General features: G+C 45.1%; 1 protein-coding gene and 1 pseudogene across 4 annotated transcripts in view; both read right to left on the minus strand.

Moving 5' to 3' along the window:
* PHACTR4 (phosphatase and actin regulator 4) overlaps positions 1-25,124 on the minus strand; it is a 94,848-nt gene that overhangs the window by 26,714 nt on the left and 43,010 nt on the right. The window contains exons 1-2 of one of the 4 annotated variants that reach the window (XM_077481002.1): positions 3,958-4,162; positions 3,766-3,850 (exon numbers count right to left, since the gene is read on the minus strand). The exons of 1 other annotated variant lie outside the window; for it this stretch is intronic. In XM_077481002.1, the coding sequence (XP_077337128.1) occupies positions 3,766-3,811 (46 nt within the window). In that variant the 5' untranslated portion in view covers positions 3,812-3,850; positions 3,958-4,162. Of the gene's footprint in view, positions 1-3,765; positions 4,163-19,712; positions 19,823-25,124 lie in introns of those variants that run through there. 2 more of the 4 variants (XM_077481005.1, XM_077481001.1) reach the window with 2 other exon arrangements.
* Positions 16,057-16,161, minus strand: LOC143986331 (U2 spliceosomal RNA; annotated as a pseudogene).

Below are 25,124 nucleotides of genomic sequence, written 5' to 3' on the forward strand. Positions count from 1 at the left end.
AGCAAGTTAAGGTTAGAGTCTCCATCAGCTCTAATTGCTGTGGCCCTACCCATACCCGTAAAGAAAGGAAGTGATGGGAAATCTTTCCAACAAGGACATGGATAAAAACAAATTTTTAGTAGAGTGGGTTTAAAATTTCTGATACGGTTTTTACTGCTGTTCGTACTGTCCTGCCCTGGTGACAAGTTATTTCTATATTTTTGTGCCCTGGTGTCACAGGGTCGGGAAGCAGGGGAATCTTCAGTGGAGTCACAAATATAAATGAAAACCTGCCAGAAACATTGCAGGCAAATTCCAGGTGCATGCAAACTGTGTCAAACTTTTAGGCCCCGCTGAGCAGACGGATGGCTGGTCTGTGTCCGCTGTGCTTATGCAGAGCAGACAGCCCGCTCTCTTCTATGGGTGGTCAGAAGTAAAACGGACCGACTGTCAGTTTACACCTAACTGCCATCAAATCAGCATGATGGCTAGGATCCGATGTCGGTGGCTGTAAACTGACACAAGTCAGTTTACACCCGCCAGTTCATAGAGGAAACTGGAGGGTCTGATTGGGTACACCTGAAAAACTGACAGGTGGACCTGACCGATGCCCTTGGTTTCATGCCTTTAGAAAGCAGCCACAGCCTGGGTAGAAAAACCTCCTGGCAGTATGCTGTACAGAAGGACCTTTCCTCTTTGTGGCCCCTCTGCTGAGGTTTGGGGCTTATTTACATGGGCACTCAGCCCTGTGCAGTGCTCTGTTTACTTTTTGTATCCACCACTTTGCTCCATGCAGGCAGCCCATAAAAGTTGAATCGGTACGCCACAGCTGTGCAGGCTCATTCACACAGCCAAACACAACAGGTGAGTGGACCCCATCCAGGCCCGCACAACTATCCCTGCATCCCTGTCAGACTTGAGTGTGTGGATCCATAGAAACGATATGTACCTTTTATTGGGTGGCCTGCACAGAGCTCAGTGGTGGAAAAAGAGTAAACAAACAGTTGTGGACGCTGCATGGCGCTGAACGGCTATGTAAATGGACTCTTAACCTGTCCTCTACCAAGTCAGAGCTAGAGCTTTTCAATCAGCAAAAAGCATGAGTCTTCTTGATTGCAGAGCTAAAGATCTGACTGAACAAGAAGAGTCAGACCTCTGCAGAGAGACCACCATTTCCACACAGAAAGAAAGGATTATTTTCTAAAGCATGCTGGCATGGGACAGGCTTTTCTGATTAGGCTGTGGCTACTTTCTAAAATAAACCAAGGCTTTGCATACCTTTAGTTCATCAGGGAAAAATGCACCAAAACAGAAAGCTGTAAATCCAGCCTCAAGGTTACATTGGTTAAAAAACGTAAGTGATTTTAAAGCCTTAACATTTTTTATCTTAAAATGGTTGTAAACCACACACATGAAATACGAACAAAGCACAGCCCTCTTTAGTGTGTACTTGTTTCAAGAGCACCAAGTTTAATATCGGTCTACTGATCCGTTCCGCTATCTGCATTAATACACGTTTTCCTGAAACCAAGAGGTAAAAAGGTGACACGGGAGGGATCTACAGCACATAACCTGTGATTGAAAGCCTCAGCTCTGTTCCTGTCTGCTGTGTGCGTCTCTGGCCTCCAATTAGCTCACAGAGCTTTCCTCACTGCACTCTGCAGAGTGTGATTTCAGCTCTTTGCCCCTGACAACTCAGATAAGCTTTATAATTCTGGTCTTTAAACAAATTAAAGGAAGAGAAGGCTATGGATGAAAAGAAGAGAAGGCTACAGATAGACACGTACAACTTATGTAGGAGGACTTATTTAATATCTGTGTATCACCTGAGGCCCATCACTACACTGGGTATATTGCAAGGGTTTACAACCACTTTAATGCATTCCTTGCATTAGGATTGTACTGATACCGAGCATTTGCGGCCGAGTGCAAAGTGTATCAAGATGGGCCGTTGCAGGCATCCCATCAGTGGTCATAAATGCCTGCCAGTGCCCGCCACCTGCTAGTGCCACCTAATCTGCCAGTGCCCCCTAATCTGCCAGTGCCCCCTAATCTGCCAGTGCCCCCTAATCTGCCAGTGCCCCCTAATCTGCCAGTGCCCCCTAATCTGCCAGTGCCCCCTAATCTGCCAGTGCCCCCTAATCTGCCAGTGCTCATCAGTGCTGCATGTCAGTGCCACCTAATCAGTATTGTGCTTTGAAAACTGTCACATGACATGAAAATAACGGTAATTGGTATTGGCGAGGACTTGAAAAAAGTATCGATACTTGTACTCGGTCTTAAAAAAGTGGTATTGGGACAACCCTACCCTGCAGGTAAAAATTGTTTAGGTAGCAGTAACCCCGCTCACCCCCTCTCATTCTATCCAGCACTGTGCCTGTCTGCAGCACTCTCCCCTCACTTACTAGTCTCACAGGCTTTGCTGAGGAAGCAATCAAAGGAGGTGACAAGGGAGCGGGGACGATGCGGACAGCAAGGGCTCAGGAGCGAGCCTCCACGAGCCTGTGCCACTGCGAGGTATGTCATATCCTGCGGCGCCTCTACTCCTGGGAAATGCGTGTCTTCATTCACAGGAGTCAGTGGGCACTACTGCCTGTTATCGCATTATTTCCAAACAGGAAATGACGCAAAGTAAGGCAGTGCCAAGTGGCATTTTGCTATTGTCAAGCTTACATTTGGTTGCCATACCAACGGGGCGGGACCTTCCTACGCCACCGCCGTTGTGATGGCAACCAGAGTCACAATCGGGCGAGACCCAGAGGTGCATGCTGGGTAACCAGCAGCACCAATTCATGGAAGAAAACACTTATGTGCTTCACATGCCCACAAGATGGGAGCGCACTGCAGGCAGAATATAAGGCTTCATGTACATGGGGCGTTTTTACAACCTCTCCTGAACTATTTAACTTGACAGATAGTAACCAACGTTTAAAACGTCCCGTTTGACGCATTTACATGCTGCATTTAGAAAAAATAGCCAAGAATGAAAAACTCCTATAAAAAACGAAAAAGCATCTAAAGCGCGAGTTACTGAGTTTACAGGCATTTGGCGTTTGAAATGCCTCTAAACATCTGTCCTGAACGCATTTTTTTGTGTACCAAAAAATGCTTCTAAACTCAACAAATAAACAACCCTGTGTACATGTACTGATAAGATAACAGAGGAGAGTTCAGGGGCTGCTGAAAAAAAAACAAAAAAAAAAAAAACGTCCAACTGCTCCTAAATGCCCGTTTAGCAACAGCAGTGTACATGAGGCCTTAATGTTAATTTTTTCAAATGATATGATATAATACAGAGTCCAGTCATAAATTGACCATTTTTAACATAAGTCTAAATGAACATCTCGGGTGTCAAAAAATAAATAATAATTACGGCTGGAGCTCCACTTTAACTATACAAGCTACAAGTGCAATTCTAAATTCCGCAAATTAGATACACTTAGAAAAAAAAAAAAAAAAAAAAAAAAAAAAACCAGAACAAAAACATAGCACTAACAAAAATCCTAGTATAACAGAGAAGGAATTTTGCAAGTAAATATTAGCATGAACATTTCACACATGCACTGTATACATAGTAAATATTAAAAATGATTCAGCGATTATAAAATAAAGTAAGCAACATTATACGGCATAATAAAATAGTATTGCTTGTTAAAATTATACTGTTCATTTACACAGCCTATATAACACATGGCATGCATTCTAAAACCGATCTTACAAGCATAACAATAACTTTACCAATGGTGCCTCACAAGGATTAATTGTCCCTATTGCATTTGTACTCACCCCTCAGGGCCGGGACCACAGGCCGGGAGAAAAGTGCTTGCCCCATTGACACTGCCTGAAAACACTCTCAACACTCAAGGGCCCCCTTTAAGGAAGGACAGAGGAGAATTAAATGCCCCCCCGGGGCAGGGGCATGTGTAGAGACAAGCGGGGCTTTATACGGAGCAAAGCAACCGAGACATACATACATACACTGGGAATTTAACACCACTACCGCCCTCTTAACTGTTTCCACACCCTTCCTCTGCAACAAACAGGATTAACAGGATCCCGGACATAATTATCACTTTTTCCTTTAGCAGAAACAACACCAGCTAAATCAAGAATCGAGGTTCTACAATCTGACAAAGTATCGCAGCTCTTTTAAAACATCTGGGGAGTTGCTAAGAGTAAATAATTCATTTAAACGCCTCCATATGAAACCTGCGCAGCTCCTGACTTTCTGCAGCCACTCCCCACAATACTTCACATTTCTTTAATACCATTTCCTCTAACATAAAAACTCCTCCAGTCTCAGCTCTTCTGCCTTTACCAGATCTGAACACAGATAAGCTCTGTATCGTGTCCTCCTTTTACCGGTTTCTGTGATTTTTCCAATTGTATATTACCTATCTGCCCTTCCTTCTACATAGTGCTTCTTTACTAACCCACTTTCCACCTGCTATAAAAGTCTGCCGAGACATACACAACTATTCCCAATATTTTCTAGTATTTCAGTTAACCAAGACTGGGCTCACATTGCTGCTCTGTGCCAATGCACGCTCTGGAGTCCACATTACTGAAACATTTAAAGAGATGTTTTCTGCTACAGTGCCATTCATTCTTAAAGCGGAATCAAAATTCCTCTAGAAAGATACCAGTGCACCTGGTATTGTAAGGTGCCTACAGCCTGACAGCTGTATATCTACAGAGCCAATCTAAAGCTCAGCTAACTCGGACTCTGGGTCTTATACCGCGTACACACGACCGTTTTTTCAGTCAGAATAAACTTTGATTGTCTTTCCGATGGAGTTCCGCTGAAACAGACGTTCCTACACACGATCACACCAAAGTCCGTTCGTTTAGAAGGCGGTGACGTACAACGGGACTAGAAAAAGGAGGTTCAATAGCCAATAGCTGCCCTTGAGTCATTTTTGGTCCGTCAGAATAGCATACAGATGAGCGGTTTTCCCAAAAGGAATTGATTCCGTCGGAAAGATTTAAAACATGTTCTATTTCTAGGTCCATCAGAATTAAAAAAAAAAAAAAAAAAAAAAAAAAAAGTCAGATGAAGCCCATACACAAACGGCATATCCGATTAAATGATTCCATCTGACCTTTTATGCCGGAAAATCTAGTCTTGTGTACGCGGCATTAGGAGATCTGGAGTGACATTTGACAATGTTCCTTCTGTGATGTTCATTGTTCCCATTGCTGGAGGCTCTGCTCTAAAGTAAAGCCCTACCCTCTACCAAGATGGCCATCTCCACACAAACAGTGCATAACAAGGAATTCTAAGACATCAATAGGAAAAGATCAGCTTCAGAGAGACCATACACAATACTGGTGGCTACTCTTGCCAAATATGTTATATTTACCTGTTCTGTGCAGTGGTTATGCACAGAGAAGCCCTAATCCTCCTCTTCTTGGGTCTCACACTAGCGCTTCTGGCCCCACCCTCCTGTCCTCACAGCAAGCTATGGGGGCACCTGAGCCGAGCCGCTGCTCTGTGTGTCTATTCAGACACTGATAGAAAATAGCAAAAGGGTATTCCTGCGCCAACAAATGGTAGAACCTGGCATACTGCTGCACACACCGAGAGGAATATCTGAGCCCAAAGGAAAATAGGTAAAAGAAGAAGTAGAGGTGCGCTGTACTGGAAACGTAATATGTTGCTGAAGGTAGTCACACAAAAGTATACAGTATACACGGCAGAGAGGAATAAAAGCTGTGCAAAAGTGCCAAAAAAGGTACTAAAATTATGGTGTCAAATGAAAGGTTATAATGAATAGTTGTCAACTCCTATAGTCAAAAAAGTGTGGTTTTAGAAAAAAACTTAAGAATATCACATAAAAAAAAAAAAAAATGTCCATAAATATTACATATTGCGTGTAAGCTTAAAAAGGTATACAGTAGACCCAAAATATAAGTGCAAATGGCGCAAATGATAGCTACAAAATAATAGTGCATAAAAACTATGTGCTCAAAGATGGACATGAAATCAATTTGTGATTTTTTTTTCTGGGGTTCACCACCAGAACTTTTTGCTCTCTCTTTTCTCCATGTGCCACCACAGGAAACCGCTTCCCATGGGGGCGCATGTGTGGATTCAGCTCTGCTCCCCACTCTCTGCTCACATGATTTGACTGACAGCAGCAAGAGCCAATGGTTCCCGCTGCTGCCTCTGGTCAGTGAATGCAGGGAGAGGAGAGAGCTAATACAGGAGGGTGCAGCACTAGATCAAGTGAGGACTCGGGTAAGTATTTAGGAAGGAGACTATACAAATACTGGGAAACTTTTTACCTTAATGTAGGGAATGCATTATGGTAAAAAGATGTCCTGACTTGAGAACCACTTTACATTTTTGGCCTTCATGCAAAATGCTATGTGTGGCAGACTGCTAACATTGCTCAACACCCAGAGGACACCCCACAGCGAAGTGCAGTGGTAGCATCATATTGCAGGCAGGTATGCATTTCTTTGAAATGGGGGGGGGGGGGCAAAGATTTAGGACAGGGTGGAGGAGTCAAATGCAGGGCAATTGTTAAAGAAAAGGTGTCCTCTAAATAGCGTAGAGTTTACTCCGGAGAGGTTTAAAACCTTGAATGTATTAGAATGGCCCATTTAAAACACAGATCCTAAAGTGGACCTGTGCTCTGCCCATACTGGGCAATGCAATAGGCCAATTTTAACACTGTCCTCACCAACAGCATCCATCCATTGGGAGCAAAAGGAAATTTCTCTGTATACAGCGAGTTTGTCACAGTTGTAGTTTACACGGGGCTATACAGTATGGCAGTGGCGGCTGGTGCCATGGGGGGGGTGGGGGGGGGGTGGGGGTTGTGGAAAACAAACCACCCGCTAGCATCCCCCCTATCGCACGTTTGTCTGTCCACCAGCTCCGCACATACACCTGTAGTGAAGGACACGGCCGCATCTGGGCAAATGTGATGCCACGAAATGCAGGAAGACATGCAACTGCCCTCAACCAAGTCGAAGGGTCCAGTCTGACTGCCAGAACAAGCCGAACATTAACCGATTGAGATCCGCGCTATAGCCGGCAGCAGTGAGAGGGACATCAGACCCGATCACTGCAAGCTGCCGCCAGGTCCTCAGTGCCCACCTGTGCTCCCTACAAGTGCCACCTAGCAGTAGGCAATAGTGCCCACCAGTGCCACCTTTCAGCGCCCACAGTGCCAACTGTCAGTGCTGACTGAGTGCCCACAATCATTGCCTGAACAGTGCTGACTGAGTGCCCACAATCATTGCCTGAACAGTGCTGACTGAGTGCCCACAATCATTGCCTGAACAGTGCTGACTGAGTGCCCACAATCATTGCCTGAACAGTGCCGCCCATCAGTGCAGCCTATCAGTGCAGCCTCATCAGCGCATATCAAAAAAAGCAGAAAAATTACATGTTTGCAAAATTTTATAACAAACTATTAAACATGATTTTTTTTTTCCATTTTTTTTGTTTAGCAAAAAATATAAACCCCAGCTGTGATTAAATACCACCAAAAGAAATCTCTATTTGTGGGAAAAAAAATTATAAAAATTTCATTTGGGTACAGTGTTGTATGACCACGCAACTGTCATTCAAAGTGCGTCAGCGCTGAAAGCTGAAAATTGGTCTGGGCAGGAGGGCCCAGTAAGCAAGTGGTTAAGGGAAGCGGGACCAAAGACCAGGGGAGCTGAGCTGAAGTGTCAGGGGCCCTTGGATGATGCGCAGCACCAAGCCTCCAGCTCTAATCACATGTTTTGGGGGGGGGGAACCCATTATAACCCATGCGTCCAGCGCCCTGCATGTAGATTAGGGGCCAGGCCCAAGGATTAGGGGGCGGCGCCACTGCGCCCCATATGCACAGGCTTCCACTGCAGTAAAGACTCCTTATGTGACAGCACCGATTCACCTTGTGTGTCACATTTCCCATCATACAGGGTACTTCCTTAAGCTCCCAGTGCTGAACAAAGTGGCAGGGGAGTGAAGGAAAGAGAAAGGTGAAAAGGATGGTGCATTCAAGCAAGCCTGTTACTTTGCCACAAATAGACAGAACATATTAGCTGTAAACCAACTGAAAATCTGTAGTGAGACTTGAAAGAAAAATGTTCTCCACTGGCATCTTACCCAACAAGGCCAGAGCAATCCGGGAAAAATTCTTAAAATATTGTAGAGTTATAACCACTGTTTGTTTTATTGGCTTTTTTTGCCACCTGTGCCACATTGGGGGTGATTTTGGCCTAATAACATGCACACAAGTTGACAGAGGTTTGAATGGCTATTAAAAAATAACCATCCTTACCTGTGATCTACTTGCTTGTAATGTGTGTGTGTGTGTGTGTGTGTGTGTGTGTGTGTGAGTAAAAGATCAATGAGTTTCTGGACTCCTGGCAGACCCTTGCATCTTTCTTCCAGTGCTGTACTGACATTTCTGGATTCTGAGTTATGAGGAAAGCAAAATAATGGTCAAAGGATCTGCTGGAAAAGGTAGTTGAACTGTATAAAACAGGAAAGGGCTATAAAAAGATATCCAAGGAATTTAGAATGTCAAACAACAGTGTTCAAATTCAAGAAGTGGAAAATGAGGGGTTCTGTTGAAACCAAACGACGGTCAGGTAGACCAACTAAAATTTCAGCCACAACTGCTAGGAAAATTATTCGGGATGCAATGAAAAAACCCACAAAGAACTTCAGGTGAAATACAGGACATGTGGTTTGTCCATTTCAAGATGCACAATAATGAAATAAAGCCATTACTACACAGATGCCACAAAGTATCTAGCTTACAATACGCCAAACAGCACAGAGATAAGCCTCAAACCTTCTGGCACAAAGTCATTTGAAGTGATGAAACCAAAATTGAGCTTTGGCCACAAGCAAAAACGCTGCATTTGGAGAGTCAACAAGGCCTATGATGAAAGGTACACCATTCCTACTGTGAAACACAGAAGTGGATTGCTGATGTTTTGGGGATGTGTGAGCTGCAAAGGCACAGGAAATTTGGTCAAAATGAATGCAGTATGTTATCAATATATACTGGAGGAACTTTAGCATTCATCAGACAGGAAGCTGCGCATGGGACATACTTGGACATTCCAGCATGACAACGATCCAAAACAAAAGGCCAAATCGACTAGTCATTGGTTACAGCAGAATAAAGTGAAGGTTCTAGAGTAGCCATCTCAGTCTCCTGACCTCCATATCATTGAGCCACTCTGGGGAAATCTCAAACTTGCAGTTCATGCAAGACAGCCTGAGAATTTACAGGAACTGGAGGCTTTTTGCCAAGAGGAATGGGCAGCTTTACCATCTGAGAAGATAAAGAGCCTCATCCACAAATACCACAAAAGACTTCAAGCTGTCATTGATGTTAAAGGGGGCAATACACAGTATTAACTGGAGTATGTAAACTTTTGATCAGGGTCATTTGGGTAGATTCTGTTGCGGTTATGATTTAAAAAGAGTAAACACAGTTTATTGCTAATAAATGGCTTCAGCCAAACACGAACCATGAAAGAAAAGTTTGTGTTATCATTCATATTCTCTAAAAAAAAGGCCTAGGAATCATAAATTCTGCCAGGGTATGTAAACTTATGAGCACAACTGTACACATACATAACACACACATACATGGTGCGTTGTATATATACCCATTGGTTGTGATATTTGCTGGAAATTTATATTTGGGAAGCACTTCACTATACCTATACTTTTTATTTATTCCCACCTGCCTAAAACTTTTGCACAGTACTGTAAATAAACAGTATATTTTTCTCCCCAAACCTCTGAGCAAACCTCTAAGCAAACTTTTCACAGAACCTGAGCTGGCATAAGGGGTTTCTCAATGACTCATGAGATTCACAACATAACCCTCCCTCTCTGACACCATCCTATGCTTTCATAGTATGAGCTATTCTTTCCAAGTACTACACCTTGTTCTTACTACTACAAGGAAGTACAAGCTGAAACACTAAGTACTGCACAACACAAAATTCCAATTTCTTGATCATACATCACGGGACACAGGAGCTTCATTACATAGTGGGTTATATAGGCACCTCTGGTGATTGGACACTGGTTAACCCCAATTAAGAAGAATTCCTCCCCTATATAACCCCTCCCATATGGGAGGCACCTCAGTTTTTTCGCCAGTGTCTATGGTGGTTGGTTGAAAGAATTGGGCAGCATAGCTGTCATGCAAGAAGCATTTGATTGGGTTCCCGTTTAAAGGGGAACGTTTGTTTGGAGAAGAATTAGACAAATTCGTCCAAAAAATTTCAGGGGGTAAATCTACTCTCCTTCCAGTCAAAAGGAGCAAGTGTCCTTCATTCAGGCGTGCTCTCTCTCCCGGAGAATCAAGCTCTAAGCAGTGGCGACGGCCTTCTCAACCCTCCTCTACAGGAAAGGCTCAGGGCCGAGCCCAGGGGCAGAAAAAGACTTGGGGGCGAAAGCCTGCCAAGCAGAGCCCAAAAGCTTCCTTGTGAAGGGGCGCCCCCGCTCAGCCGAGTGGGGGGGAAGGCTCCTGCAGTTTTCAGGAGCCTGGCGGGAAGAGATCCGGGACAAGTGGGTGATCTCTTCGGTATCTCTGGGCTACAGGCTAGAGTTTCAGGAGATTCCACCTTCTCGCTTTCTAAGGTCAAGGATCCCCAGGGATCCAGTAAAGCAAAAACCGCTATTTCTGGCCTTAGATCACTTACTATCCCAGGGGGTGATAGTGGAAGTGGACCCAAAAGAACAGGGTTCAGGGTTTTACTCAAATCTCTTCACCGTTCCGAAGCCAAATGGAAGTGTCAGACCTATCCTAGATCTGAAGGATCTGAACCGGTTTTTACGCATCCGGTCCTTCCGAATGCAGTCAATCCGCACTGTGGTCTCCTCCCTGCAAGAGGGAGAGTTCATGGCATCAATAGACATCAAGGATGCATATCTCCATGTGCCAATTTTTCCCACACGCCCAAAATTTCCAAGGTTCGCAGTAGAGCGGCGCCATCTTCAATTTGTGGCCTTGCCGTTCGGGCTTGCAACGGCCCCTCGAGTCTTCACAAAGATTCTGGACCCTCTCTTGGCAAACCTAAGAGCTCAGGGTATAGCCGTCATGGCTTATCTAGACGATTTTCTTCTCATGGAGAAAACAGTAGCGCTCCTGAACCACAGCCTCACCAGAACGCTAGAACACCTGGAACGCCTAGGTTGGATCATCAACCTAGAAAAGTTGTCCCTACAGCCTGCCTCCAGGTTGGAATACCTGGGTATGATCATCGACACCGCTCAGAGCAAGGTGATTCTTCCAAGGCCAAAGGCCTTGGCCATTGGGGATCTGGTGCGCCTAATTCTGGGCAGGAGATCTTCCCCCATTCGATTGTGCATGAGACTGTTAGGAAAAATGGTCGCCTCCTTCGAGGCCGTCCCATTCGCTCAGTTCCACTCAAGGTGCAAAGATGCATCCTTGCGGCTTGGAACAGGAAGCCCCAATCCTTGGATCTTCCTATGTGTCTATCCCCAGGGACACACAGGAGTCTCATCTGGTGGTTACAAACCAAGAATTTGCTGAAGGGCAAAACCTTTCTTCCTCTTCCATGGAAGATTGTCACGACAGATGCCAGCCTGACAGGCTGGGGAGCAGTGTTGGAGGAGATGTGCTCGCAGGGGAAATGGTCTGCGATCGAGAAGCTATTGCCCATAAATGTCCTGGAGATCCGGGCAGTTTATATGGCTCTCATAAAGTGGTCTTACAGACTACGAGGTCTCCCTGTTCGGGTTCAGTCCGACAATGCCACAGCAGTGGCTTATATCAATCACCAGGGCGGTACCAGGACTCTGGTGGCCCAAAAAGAGGTGAATCGCATACTTGTCTGGGCAGAAAAGCATGTTCCGTGTCTTTCTGCAGTCTTCATTCCAGGAGTGGAAAATTGGCAGGCGGATTTTCTGAGCCGCCAGCAGTTGTGCCCAGGAGAATGGGCTCTGCACCCCGACGTGTTTTGGAACATATGTCACAGGTGGGGTACTCCAGACGTAGATGTGTTTGCATCCAGGTTTAACAGGAAACTGGACAATTTTGTGTCAAGGACAAGAGATACACTTGCTCAGGGGTCAGATGCTCTGACAATTCCCTGGGATCAGTACAATCTGATCTATGCCTTCTGTCGCGGTTCCTAGGAAGAGTCAAGAGGGAGACAAAATCGGTCCTTTTGGTGGCCCCGGCTTGGCCCAGGTGACCGTGGTATGCAGAGATCATGAAGTTGGCAGTAGGCAGGCCATGGATCCTCCCTCTCCGGCCAGATCTGCTCTCACAGGGTCCAATTTACCATCCTGCTTTACACAGTCTGAATTTGACGGTTTGGCTGCTGAGACCCACATTCTGAGGCCGTGGCCTTTCGGGGGCCAGTCCTTTCTACTCTGGTCAATGCCAGAAAGCCGGCCTCCAGGCTTATTTATTATAAAATCTGGAGGGCATATGTTTGCTGGTGTGAACTCAGGAAATGGCATCCTAGAAGGTATGTCATTAGCAGGATCTTGATCTTTCTCCAGTCAGGCCTAGAAATTAATTTGGCCATAAGCACTATCAAGGTGCAGATTTCGGCCCTGTCAGTGTTTTTCAGAAGCCACTTGCATCGCATTCCCTGGTGCGGGCTTTCATCCAGGGGGCCATGCGGATAAGACCGCCAGTCAAACCTCCGGTATGCCCATGGGATCTGAATTTGGTTCTCTCGGCTTTGCAGGGGCAACCATTTGAACCTTTGCATCTGGCTTCATTAGCTCTCCTGACTAAAAAATTGGTCTTCTTGGTAGCCATATCTACGGCTAGAAGAGTATCAGAGCTAGCAGCTCTTTCCAGCAAGGAGCCGTATCTAATTATTCATTAGGACCGGGTGGTCATGCGTCCCAACAGGTCCTTTCTACCCAAGGTGGTTTCGGGATTCCATTTGAATCAAGACGTAATCCTACCATCCTTTTTTCCGGACCCACAGTCCGTAGAAGAAGAATCTTTGCACACTTTGGATGTGGTTAGAGCAATCAGTATATATCTTCAAGCAACTGCTCAGATAAGGAAAACTGATTGCTTGTTTATTTTGCCGGAAGGCCCTAGGAAGGGCCAGGCGGCGTCAAAATCCACTCTCTCAAGGTGGATTAGACAGGTTATTTCTCAGGCCTATAGTGTAAAGGGGAAGATTCCTCCTTTTCAAGTGAAAGCGCACTCTACTAGGGCTGTAAGTGCTTCTTGGGCAGTGCATCACCAAGCCTCCCTGGCTCAGATCTGTAAGGCTGCAACTTGGTCATCAGTCCACACATTCACCAGATTCTATCAGGTGGATGTCAGAGGGCAAGAGGATATCGCCTTTGGGCGCAGTGTACTGCAGGCTGCAGTTTAGGTCCTCCGGTCCCTGGCGGTCTATAATTATGATCTGTGTCTCCCTCCCCTCAATCTGTGCATTGCTTTGGGACATCCCACTATGCAATGAAGCTCCTGTGTCCTGTGATGTATGATCAAGAAAATTGGATTTTTATATACTGCTTACCTGTAAAATCCTTTTCTTGAGAGTACATCACGGGACACAGAGCTCCTGCCCCTCTTGGGTTTTACGTGGTTTCTTATTGCTTTGCTACAAAACGAAGGTGCCTCCCATATGGGAGGGGTTATATAGGGGAGGAATTCTCCTTAATTGGGGTTAACCAGTGTCCAATCACCAGAGTTGCCTATATAACCCACTATGTAATGAAGCTCCTGTGTCCCGTGATGTACTCTCAAGAAAAGGATTTTACAGGTAAGTTGTATATAAAAATCCCATTATTTCAAATAGGACAACAAAACCATTTCATTTTCTCCCCTGGTAGAAAAAAAGCATAATGGAAACTGACATTGAAAATACTCTTTTTAAAAATGTGAAATTTCTACTTTTTTTCTTAGAACATGAGGCATTTAAAACCAGAGAAAGGCAACAATACTTAAAAGATAACGGACAAGAAACCTGCAATCCACAAAAAGTGATCACAATAAAAAGTTGTATCCATACTTTCGTATACTATACATATTTATCTGTTAATAGTGCCAACTTATCTTGAACACAAGTAAAGTGATAATGCTAGTTTCCTGGCTATCATGCTGCCCCTCTTGCTTTAATAATTCAGTCAATGACATGGAACATGCATGTCCCTGTGAATTTACTTTAAAGAAACAGAAAGAAATAAATAACAAACGGTCCCCATGCATATGTTGTGCTATACTGCCCTCTTGTGGACTATGAGAAACATGTATATCTAAATGAAATAAAAAAGGGACAACTGTTTATGTGTACAATATAAACAGGATTTTCGACTTACCTGTGAAATCATTTTTTTGGAGTACATTACAGGACACAGGATCAGAGTCTTAAGCCTAGCACACGCAATGAGATTATCGGACGAATAATCGTCTGTTTTTTATTTATTTTTTGCATGCTAGTCTCCATATCGAAAACAAATAGGTTACTAAAGTACGAAAAAATTCTCGTATGAAAGAATAAAAATACCGACATGATGTAATGTATTTGTTTTCTATTTTCGGTCAAAAACTGTACTGATGAAAAAAAACAAAAATCTTACAATCTGGTATTGATCGAGAACATTTTTCCCGTTTATCCATTGGAGAACGTCAGACAAATACTGTGTACGAATGATCAGATTACTGTACGATCGCTTCGAAAGCGATATACTGATCATGTGTTGAGATGGCTTTAGACCAAGGGTTATGCACCTGTCTTCAGATGATTAGACATAAGCAAGCAAAAGTTATAAAGCACCTTTCATACTGCCCTGCTGTGGCTTCCCCGCAGCTCACTAACAATTTTCATGTGGGTTACCCAGAATTCCCCATAGATCATTAGATCAGGCATTTTTGGTGCTTTTCTGAAAAGGGAAACCAGGAGCATGTAAGACTTTTGGTACGATTTCAGAAAACATACCAAAAACACGCAATTTATTAGAAGTCTATGGGAACTAATGGGTAAGCCGCAGGTACATAATTTTTCTATTGAAAAAGCCCATGGCGTGCAAACACACCCAAAAAACTTCCACCCGGTGCATAAAAAAAGTGCACACACATAAAAAGAGTGACACACTAAAAAGTGCAGACGGGTGCCTGATGTCCTCCAAAAGAAGGACCATACCCTGATCCCCCGGGGCGTTAGGCTCCAGACAGGGACTGAGGTACCAGACTCAACAAAGTGGGACCCGGACGAAACCGGAATCCCTCCTTTCCCCGGGAGGACTGCCGAAACAGAACCTCCTAGGTACTTGGTACTGTAGGGGGCTTCCCCGAAGGTAGGCCCCCCCTCATGGAGATTGGACCAAGCCAGAAGGCCTATGTCCGCTCTCCCACAAGACGTTCAGGATTGGTCCGAGGACCGACACCCTACTAATCAAACGTGAAGTGACACACAGTGACAAACACACAAAGATAAAATAAATAAAAAGTGGGGAAGGGATAGTGAAGAGGAGAGTGAAAAGTGACCATTGTGAGATACAATGGCCGGCCCTCCGGCCAGGAATCAAAAATTCCTCTGGTCCTAGCCAAAAGGCCGGGCCCTAGAGGCAGGTGTAAAAAAAGCGTGTAATGGTGACGTGACCTAGGTGCCTAAATCAAAGTGCTGACGCACAGTGAAAGAAGGCACCCCTGGACTGCCACTCCAGGGGCACATCACCATGGGCTTTCCAACAAAAGCATCCCCGACAGCCCAGCCCAGACCACAACAGCCCCCACCCCTATCAGGAAGGCATGGAGATCAAGGAGCTTAGTGAGACCCTTTACCATCAGGTCCCACCCTCACTCCCGTCACTCCCACCTAATTACATCCAGGACGTACTGACCGTTCCCCCCTCCAGGCTAAAGGGGAACAAGCGTTCCAATCCCGAAAAACTGACTGGGGCTAAAGCTGCCACAATCCAAGCCGGTCTGCCAGGGTCCCCTCCCCTGGCTTCGACCCAGTGTTTCTCCGCCCTCACCAGGTGCATCCTTCCAGATGGCTCAGACTCGACCATGCATCGGCCCCCAGTTTACTGTCGGGCGGCACGACGTGGCCCCTACCGAAACCATCCTTCGGGATGCAAATTACACCATCGGAGAGCGCCGCCCAAACCCTCTATAGGGATGGACCAGCGCCTCCTTTGGCAACTGATAAGAACAGATACTACACTTGATCTTAGCCAAAAGGCCGAGAAGGTACATAATGCTGCACCCAGGCTTCTGGGATAGCGCAGCAGGCTGTGTGAAAGTGCACTAAGAGAAAGCGCTAACATAACCTTGCCGACTCCTAGCAAGCATTAGGGTGTGAAGCGAAAAGGAGCAGAGGTGAGGGACCTTTGTCCTGTGTCTTAATTGTATATTACAGGACACAGGATCAGTTAGACCATGGAATATCCAAAAGTGATACAAACTGAGGAGCATAACAGCAAACACCATGTACAAGTGCCATGTGAAAATGGGTCAAAAGACATGGTCGAAAGGGCACAAGCTGAAGCACCTTACACCCAAACCTGGCATCAGATGACATTTGAATACCTACCAGATTAACCGTAAACAAGAACTCCATGACGTGGGTTAGTTCTAGTGCCGTTTAAGATTTAAGATCCATCTGAACTTCTGTAGGGTCTGCACGTGTACAAGCAGGGTTAGAACAGTAGCCAACTCCTTGGCAAAGACTCGGGGTGCCATGGACAGGCCACACAGAATGGCAACAAATCAGTTGTGGTGTGCACCACAGCAAAATGCAGTTGGCATTGATTCAAAGGGAAAATGAGGATGCACATCCCTAATGTTGACAGAGGCCAGAAGGTCTCTCAGTTGAAGGGAAACAATACTTGGCCTTCGTTTCTGTATGGAATTTCTGAACTCCAAGGAATATGATAAGAATCTTTAGATCCAGAACAGGACAAATGCCCTCTTTTGGTTTTTGGGACAGTGAATGGGTTGAGTATAACCCTTTAAACTTGTCTTCTGGGACAGGGCCAATAATCTGCGAAAGGAGCAGCTTGAGAGCATAATAAAGATCATCTGCTTTTTTGGGGAGGGCAGTAAATTGTCAGCATAAAGCAGGGGGGAGGCAGATCCTAGTTTTAGTTCCTGGATACAGTGTTTCGGACCTAATCACTGAAACATTCTCGACTCACTGTGGAAAGGGCGATTCCCAGACTCAACAGATTTGGAGTTTTAAGGGCCATAAACATGAGCGGCATTGGCCGGTTCAATAGAAACCAGCCGACATTCAACTAGTGTGTACGGCAGCTGGGCCAGCTTCTGACAAAGGGGCAAGTATGAAAAAGTTCTGTTGATCGGCAACCAAACAGTGCTCTCAGCCTCTGCCAGGACATACCAAGGGTTTTGCCACCAGTCATATTTTGCAAATGGGGTCAAATACTTATTTCAATCATTAAAATGCTAATCAATTTATACTTTTAAATTACTTTTTCTAAATATTTTTGTTATTCTGTCTCTGTTAAAATAAACCTACCATTAAAATTATAGACTGATCATTTCTTCGTCAGTTGGCAAACGTACATACCACCCCTCCCCCTCACTGTAAGAGTCCAAGTCGTCAACAAAGGGCATCCGCATAAGGCCTACACAGACCAACACTTGAGCCAAAAGGATCCTTCACATGCACAGAAAGGGGGACCAACCCTGAATATTTGGTGAAAAGTATCTGCTAAGCCACCAACACAGTACTGCAAGGCTATGAACAAGAGCCGTTGAGGTTGGAGGGTAGATAATCCATCATAATGGATCCAGGGTTCGAAGTCATGTTTTTTTAACCCAAAAGCCCAGATCTAATAGATAGATATGGTCGCAACAGAAGGTTGAAAATCAGTACTAGCCAAAAGAGAACAAGACCTCGAAGAGGGCTTCTAACCTTCTCAGAGGAGCCTTGATGGCAGGCATTTCCTTAGGGGCAGTTACTGTAAGGTTTTGTTAAGGAAGGAAATAGATGGGTCCAGGACTGTGACCGATCATTTCTTTAGGAAGAGGGATGAAAAGAGGGATCTCACTTGCAGCCTCTGTGCTCGGAAGTCTCTAAAAGGGTGAATGCCCATCCATAAGTTCAGACATAGTGGCCGAGAACTCCTCCCTGGATAAAACAGGATGAGGACAGTGTGCCAGAAGGAGATAAGGAGGTCACTGAGGTAGGCAGACTGGGGAAAGCAGCCAGGACTAACAGAATCAGGACCCTTTGATGAAATTATACAGTAAGCTGAGTGCGAGCTGACAAAGGGCCTGCTGACCCATTCCTATAGTTTGTATGGTAGAAGAACCTTGAAGAAAATATAATAAATGGGAAAACTTAATAAAAAGGAAAGAACATGTCTGTTCACTAAAGGACAATAGTAATAAAGCGACGCTTGCTCGAAGTGGGATGTCCAGTGTTTAATCACCTTAATGCATCTACATAACCCATGGTCTAAGACTTAGATGCTGTGTCCTGTGATGTAGAATTGGAAAAATATTTTTCTTGAAACGTATAATCAGTTACCTCCAAATTCCATTATTTTGTGGGGTTTTTTTGCTGTTGTCATAGGACTTCCTGTTAGAGGGCCAATGTGTTCGTTCTCCTTGGTCTCGTTGTATGAAGGAACATAGCGACCCTCTCTTGCTATCTCCTGATATTGCCTAGGGACTATGGGACTTGTAGAGTACATAAAGCAGTGCATATAACTGCAACTAAAGTGCGCTGCCAATTTTGGTATCCCTTCATGAAGCTGCCGATGCCTTCACTTGAAGCTGATTGAAGAACCCGCTCAGGTGCCAACATTGCTGAATCCCTGGACAGGTAAGTGTCCTTATATTGAAAGTCAGCAGCTACAGTATTAAAGGGGTTGTAAACCCTCAGGGTTTTGCGCCTTACTGCATTAAAGGTGAAAAACCTCCTGAGGTGCTGCAGCCCGCCCGAGCCCCCCGTTTTACTTACCTGACTGCGATCCTTCGCTGACCGGGAACGAGCACACCAGCTCTAGCTGGTGTCTCGTGACCTGAAGCCGATCGCTTAGGGTGCCAACATCACGGGCACCCTGGACAGGTAAGTGGCCATATTTTAAAAGTCAGCAGCTGCAGTATTTGTAGCTGCTGACTTTAAAAAAAAAAAAAAAAAAAATTTGGCGGAACTCTGCTTTAAGTTAGTTCATTTTGTCCTCCCAGCTCCCAAGCTGATGAAAACCAAGGCATAGAAGAGGAAGAAACAGTTAACAAATTTCTCTGAAGTCGAATCTTGAACTGAGGTTTTGTTTTTGTCAAAGAACAATTACCTAGAATCTTTACCAATAGCAATGACAAGTTTCTCAAAACATGGGATCCACAAATCACATACAGCCATCCAAATATTACCGTTTCATACTAGCCCACAGTCTGATATTTTTGGGTTGTAACTAGATCTCCCCTGTGTCATGTCTCCCGCCCTGCCCTTTTCCCTCACCCACATCTATTGACCATTTATCTCTCTTTTTACTTCTCTTTCTCTGCTCTCTTTCATAAGGATTTTTTTTTTTTTTTTTAGTGTTGATGCCACACTTACTGATTATTCAACTGTTCCTTAGATTGGAACACAAGACTACTTACCTTTGGCATGCTTGTCATCTAACTTATGAATAATGACTGCTTGTATTGTATTCTACTTTATCTTCCCCATATTGTAAATTGTTACACTTGTACCATTTGCTTCTCTTTATAACAAAACCAACAAACATATTAAAATAAATTTAAAAAAGAACCGATGTCTAAGTAACTCACCGCTCCTGTCATCCATCACAGGGGCGCGAGGGGGGAAAGGCACTGCGGAGGTCTACTCCTTAGAGAGAAGAAAACCAACCCAACATAAGTACTTTGAGTGGACGAATTCCCTAGAAAAAACACAAGAGAGAAACAAGCAAATAAACAATGTAGCCTATAAACACTGTCCAGAAGGAACCACTGCAGAATCCTGGGATAAGGCATTGATACCTACTCAAATACTAAACATACTCTAAAAGGAGATATGCTTCTATATTTGGGTGCATATACTAGCTCAGCAGTGTCCAACTAGTGGTCCATGGACCACAAGAAAATGTTGGTGGTCCCCAGGCGTTCTGCTGCAAATCAACATTGTGGTGGACATATAACTTCCAATGATGTCTCCAATCAGCGCATTGATAACCGATGCCTCCTCTGTAGTTCCGGCTCCTGTGAACTGAGGGAGGGAGGTGGAGAAGGAGGGGAATTCCAATGGCAGTGCTGATCACACACTCTAGGAGGGAGTACAGAGCTTGAGCATATGGGTGGATAAGGAGGCGAAATCCAATTAAGAGTCTGTGTAAGGCAGCAGCGTGATGAAGAATGCAGGATGGGGGCAGCAAGCCCAAGCATTGTGTGTAAAAGGCAGCAGTGTGATCCAGGGTGAGGGAGCAGAGTGGCAGAGTCTTGCGAGTATAAGGCATTTAAAATTCATGTTCATGAGTTGCAGGATTCAAAATTGTGAGTCTAGCATATTATGGATAGCTCCCTTTTCTACATAGGGACACCCATTCCAAATTTCTAAAGACAGACTCTTTGGCTGGAATAAAACCAAAACCTTAAAGGATATTGTATCTACAGGTAAGCCTATAATAAGGCTTACCTGTAGGTACTGGCATCATCGGTGTATGCGATCTAAAGGTCCGGCTTACCGTGCCTGACCTTCAAAGCCCGTGCCATAAATGGCTGCTCCCACGCGCAAGCGCAGGATTGATGTAATCGCGGCCCTTCACATCAGTTTGTGGGAGCTGCTGCAGGGCTTCATTCTAAGGTAAAAGTATTTCATAATGAGCTAGTATGTCGTGCATGCTAGTTTATTCTGCCTTTGTCTTACAGGCTTTTTTTCTATATTTTCTCTCTGGGTTTACAACCTCTTTAAAAATGGATGTCCAGGTTTACTTACACTTTTAAATAGCTTGAGCCAAACTTGTGTGCCCACTGGGTGAGCTGTATAAACTGGATGCAGCCTCAGTTAAAATCATGATATACAGAACTGTGTCCCAGGTGTGAGAGCAGAGCTTCCTGTCTCACACCCAGAATAAAATAGTGTCGAGATGAGCAGCACTCAGCCATTCATAGGCAGCTTCGTATTCTATCAATGAATACAAAGCTTCCTCTGATTGGCCGAGTCAGACTGTTACGTCGTCGGCCCGCCCCTCCGACTCAGAGGAAGCTTTGTATTCATTGATATTCACCAAGTTCTGCTCAGCCCAGACGGCATTTTGTTCCGGGCAGGAGACAGGAAGGTCTCCTCTCACACCAGGAACACAGTGCTATATACTGTATGTAGGGCAACAGTTTATATAATGCACCTAGATGCCAATGAAGGAAAAAGCTTGTTTGGGCCAGCTTGTCCCAAGTGAACCACTTAAAGTGAAAGTAAGCCTGGACATCAGCTCTAACATTGATCACTCACTTCTTTCAATACAAGGGACCAGAAAAGTGATCTGGCCAGCCCCCCCCCCCCCCAACCCTTCCCTCTTCACCCCCATAGTCTTCTCTTCATTACTTTCTCTCTACTCTCCTATTTCTTAGTACTGCACCGCTAGTCTGATTTTCAGCACCGAAATTTGGTTGTCCGACCCTTTCTTCCTCTTCAAGCATTCCTCATCACCCCACCCTCTACCCCAAAAAAACAAATGCTACTAAACTTTACTACAAAAACATGTATGCGATGCACATCCCCAAACACATTGTATGAGCAATGTGGGAGGCCTCACCTATGCACCTGGAACCAGACCACCACTTTATATCAACACTCCCATAACCGCTCCTGATATCTGAGACCATACAGTATGTATATTTGCATTCTGTATTCTCTGCATTTGTCTACCCACACACCGAAATCTATTCTTGCAATATAATGACTACTCTATTAGTACTTGAAAATGTTCAGAGCATATAAAAAATAAAAAAAAGTGAAAGAAATTCAAAATATAGGAGAAGGCATGGTCTGTCCAAAGTAGTGGTGGATAACTTGAAAATGATAGGAGGGCCACACAATAGCACCACATCAACGTCCAAAAATGTTGGGCCTGCTCCATTTTTTTGTAGTGCTTTGCAATGCACACCAAAGAAATTGGAGCACAAAAAAAAGCCTCAGCACTGGTGTCAGTGGGTCAATTATAACACGCAACATTAGTGTCCGTGGACACAATAATAGCCACCAGTACTGTACAGTACAGTAGTGTCAGTACTATTAAAGCCCCCCTCCATACACACACAGGTCAGTGAACATTATTCTCCCCCCTGCGATGGTGGTAATAGCAGAGAAAGTTGAATCCCCATTCCCCAGTTAAAGTGCTACTTTAGTCAAGAAGGTCTGGGCCTCAACACCACCTTGCCCCTATGTAAACCAGAAAAGGTTTTAAAGTAGGATAAGGCCACCAGTTCAGACACTCATCTCAGTGGTAATGACTACAAGGAATATCTCCTTGTAGTACAGAGTATAGAGAGCGGAAGGTATCTTATGGGTTTTAACAGGGGTTTCTGAAGCACAAAGAAAACCAGATTTAGATCAAGTGAAAAGGGGAAGAAAAAAGGCAAAGTATGTACAAAAGGTCCTAATCAAGGAGTAAGAGGCAAACTCTAAAACCAAATAAAACAGCCCAAACCCTGGCTCTTGATAGTCCTGAGAAACAAAACACTGGTCAAGTCCAGCTGTAGGAAAGAGGATTTGTCCCATGGTGAAACTCTTAGAATGACCACTCCAAGAGTCATACCAAATTAAGTTTGCCTTTTATGTTCTATGATAGATTTTATGGGATGTAGCCTTTTAGCATCATAGGAAAACACAAATTCAGAGAAGTCCCTGACTTCCAAAACCTGGGCTTCAACAGCCATGGTGTTAAGGAAAACTATTGTTAATCAGGTTGGCAAATGGGTCCTCTAAATTTTTGTAAATCAATGCAAATGATCTGGAAGAGCCCAGCGTCTCCACCAGCAATCTTACCTGGTCGGCATACTAAATCTGTCAGCACCAGTCCAAAGCTATGATTATCATCAGAACGCACTCCTACTCAATCCTGTGAAGCAGTCAAAGAGGTGGTATTCAAAGAGAAAAAGGCAAAGATTAGGGTGTACTGATTCCACAGAGCCATGACAGAATTCACAGCTTCTCATAGATGGCGGTTCTTGGACACCAACCTGTCCAAATTGCAGTTTAACCTGAAAACAAGAAGGTGGGCTACCATCTGACATACCCCACTTGCAAAGCAGGTCCTGGAACACAGTGTAGGGACCACATGCTGTTGACTGAGGAAGTCAGTCTGCCAATGGTCTATGCCTGGAATAATCAAAGGGAACAAGGCAGGAACTTGAAGTTTTGCCCAGGGCAAGATCCAATCTACCTCTCTTGCTGCTACAAGACTTTTGGTTCCTCTCTGATGACAAATGTACACCCACAACCTTGGCGTTGTCCGACTGAAACCGAATCAGGTGGTCTTCAAGCAGGATGGTTCAATGCTGCAGACATAAATTGTCTGAAGCTCCATGATGCCGATTGGGAGAGAAGATTTCTCCACCAACCCAGCACTCCTGCCAAACCTATACAGCTGTCATCCATCATGAGGACCTTCCAGAAGATGGGAAGGAAAGGTTTCAGAATGCAGAGTGAGAATCGTAAGCCACTAGGTTAGGGATATACAGGTCCTCAGTAGCTAATGAAGTGGTCTGTTCAGGGACTTGATTGACTTGTATGACAACCAAATCTTGCATGGGAGAGGTCTGGAGAGAAACTGAGCAAAAAAGGACTAGCCTAAGTAGGCTATCAATAGGCTCAGGACTCCCATGCAAAGAGGGTAATCAGATGACTCTGGAACTAGAGAGCTTGCATGTGACATTACAAAGGCTGAAGTTTCACATGTGGAAGAAACAATCTAGCCCGAGCAGTGGTCAGGAGTAGATCCAGATGTTACAAATGAGGAGTTAGTTCCAGAGATGTTTCAGAAGGATCATGAGCCATCTTTCTGTGATCGGAGGGCCCACAGGAATACTGTCTGGATAAAGGGGACCTTGAGAGATAAGGAAATCCTCCTCTTCCTCCCTCTGCCTCAAGTGCCCTGTACATTATTCCACGAAGCGTGTGCTCCAACAGGAAGACAAGAGGGACAGTATCACTGATGCATGCACTATCACTGCTCACCATCCTCGTGGCCTCCTCAAATGGTGACAGTACAGTGCATGCATCCTTGATCAGTAGCCACTGGCTCACCTGACCCTGTCCTGGTGCCACACTCACACAGGTACGCATTGATGGCCCTCTGCTGCGTGTGCAGCCGCTGTAACGTTGAGTTCCACCTGGTGGGCATGTCACAAATGAGGTGGTTCTTGGGCAGGTTGCATTCCCTTTGAAGGTCAGCAAGCCGAGTACTGGCATTATATGACCGACGAAAATGCCCACAGACTTTCCTGGCCTGCCTCAGGAGATCCTATAAGACCGGGTACCTGCACAAGAACCACTGCCCTGGCAAATTAAGGATGTGAGCTAAACAGGAAACATGGGTCAAGTGTCCCTGTAGGAGGGCGGAGAGCAGGTTGGTACCATTGTTGCAAACCACCATTCCTGGCTTAAGCTAGCGTGAACAACCTCGGAGTCTGCCCCTGCAGAGCTGACAGAATCTCTGCCCCAGTGTGGCTCCTGTCCCCTAAGCAGACCAAATCAAGCGCCACGTGGCATTTTTTTGCCTGCGTGCTTGTGTAGCCCCTTGAACGCCTACGAAGCACCAATGGTTCCAAGGACAAATCTGCAGAGGAAGAGGCCACAGAGGAAGAAGAAGAAGAAGAGGAGAGGGTGGAGGCGAGAGGTGTGGCAGAATCACCACTACTAGAATTTTGGAGGCGTGGTAGCAGAACAAGCTCCAACAATACTTCACCCTGTCCTGCATCCGTTCCAGCAGAGTTGCCCATAGCGCCGTGAAAGAAAGGTAATGTCCCCGTCCATGCCTGCTGGACCATGAGTCAGCGGTAATATGCACCTTACCACTAACCGCCCTGTCCAACGAGGCCAAGACATTGCCTTCCACATGCCGGTAGAGAGCCAGAATGGCCTTCCATGAAAATAAATTAGCGTTTGGGAACTTGTCACCGAGGCACTGCACATTACACAAATTCACGAAAGGGGGCAGAGTCTACCAGCTGAAAAGGCAGCAGTTG

The sequence above is a fragment of the Lithobates pipiens genome, unplaced genomic scaffold, assembly GCF_037356315.1.
Source record: "Lithobates pipiens isolate NorthernLeopardFrog02 unplaced genomic scaffold, aLitPip1_a1.2 Scaffold_16, whole genome shotgun sequence".
Classification (NCBI taxonomy): Eukaryota; Metazoa; Chordata; class Amphibia; order Anura; family Ranidae; genus Lithobates; species Lithobates pipiens.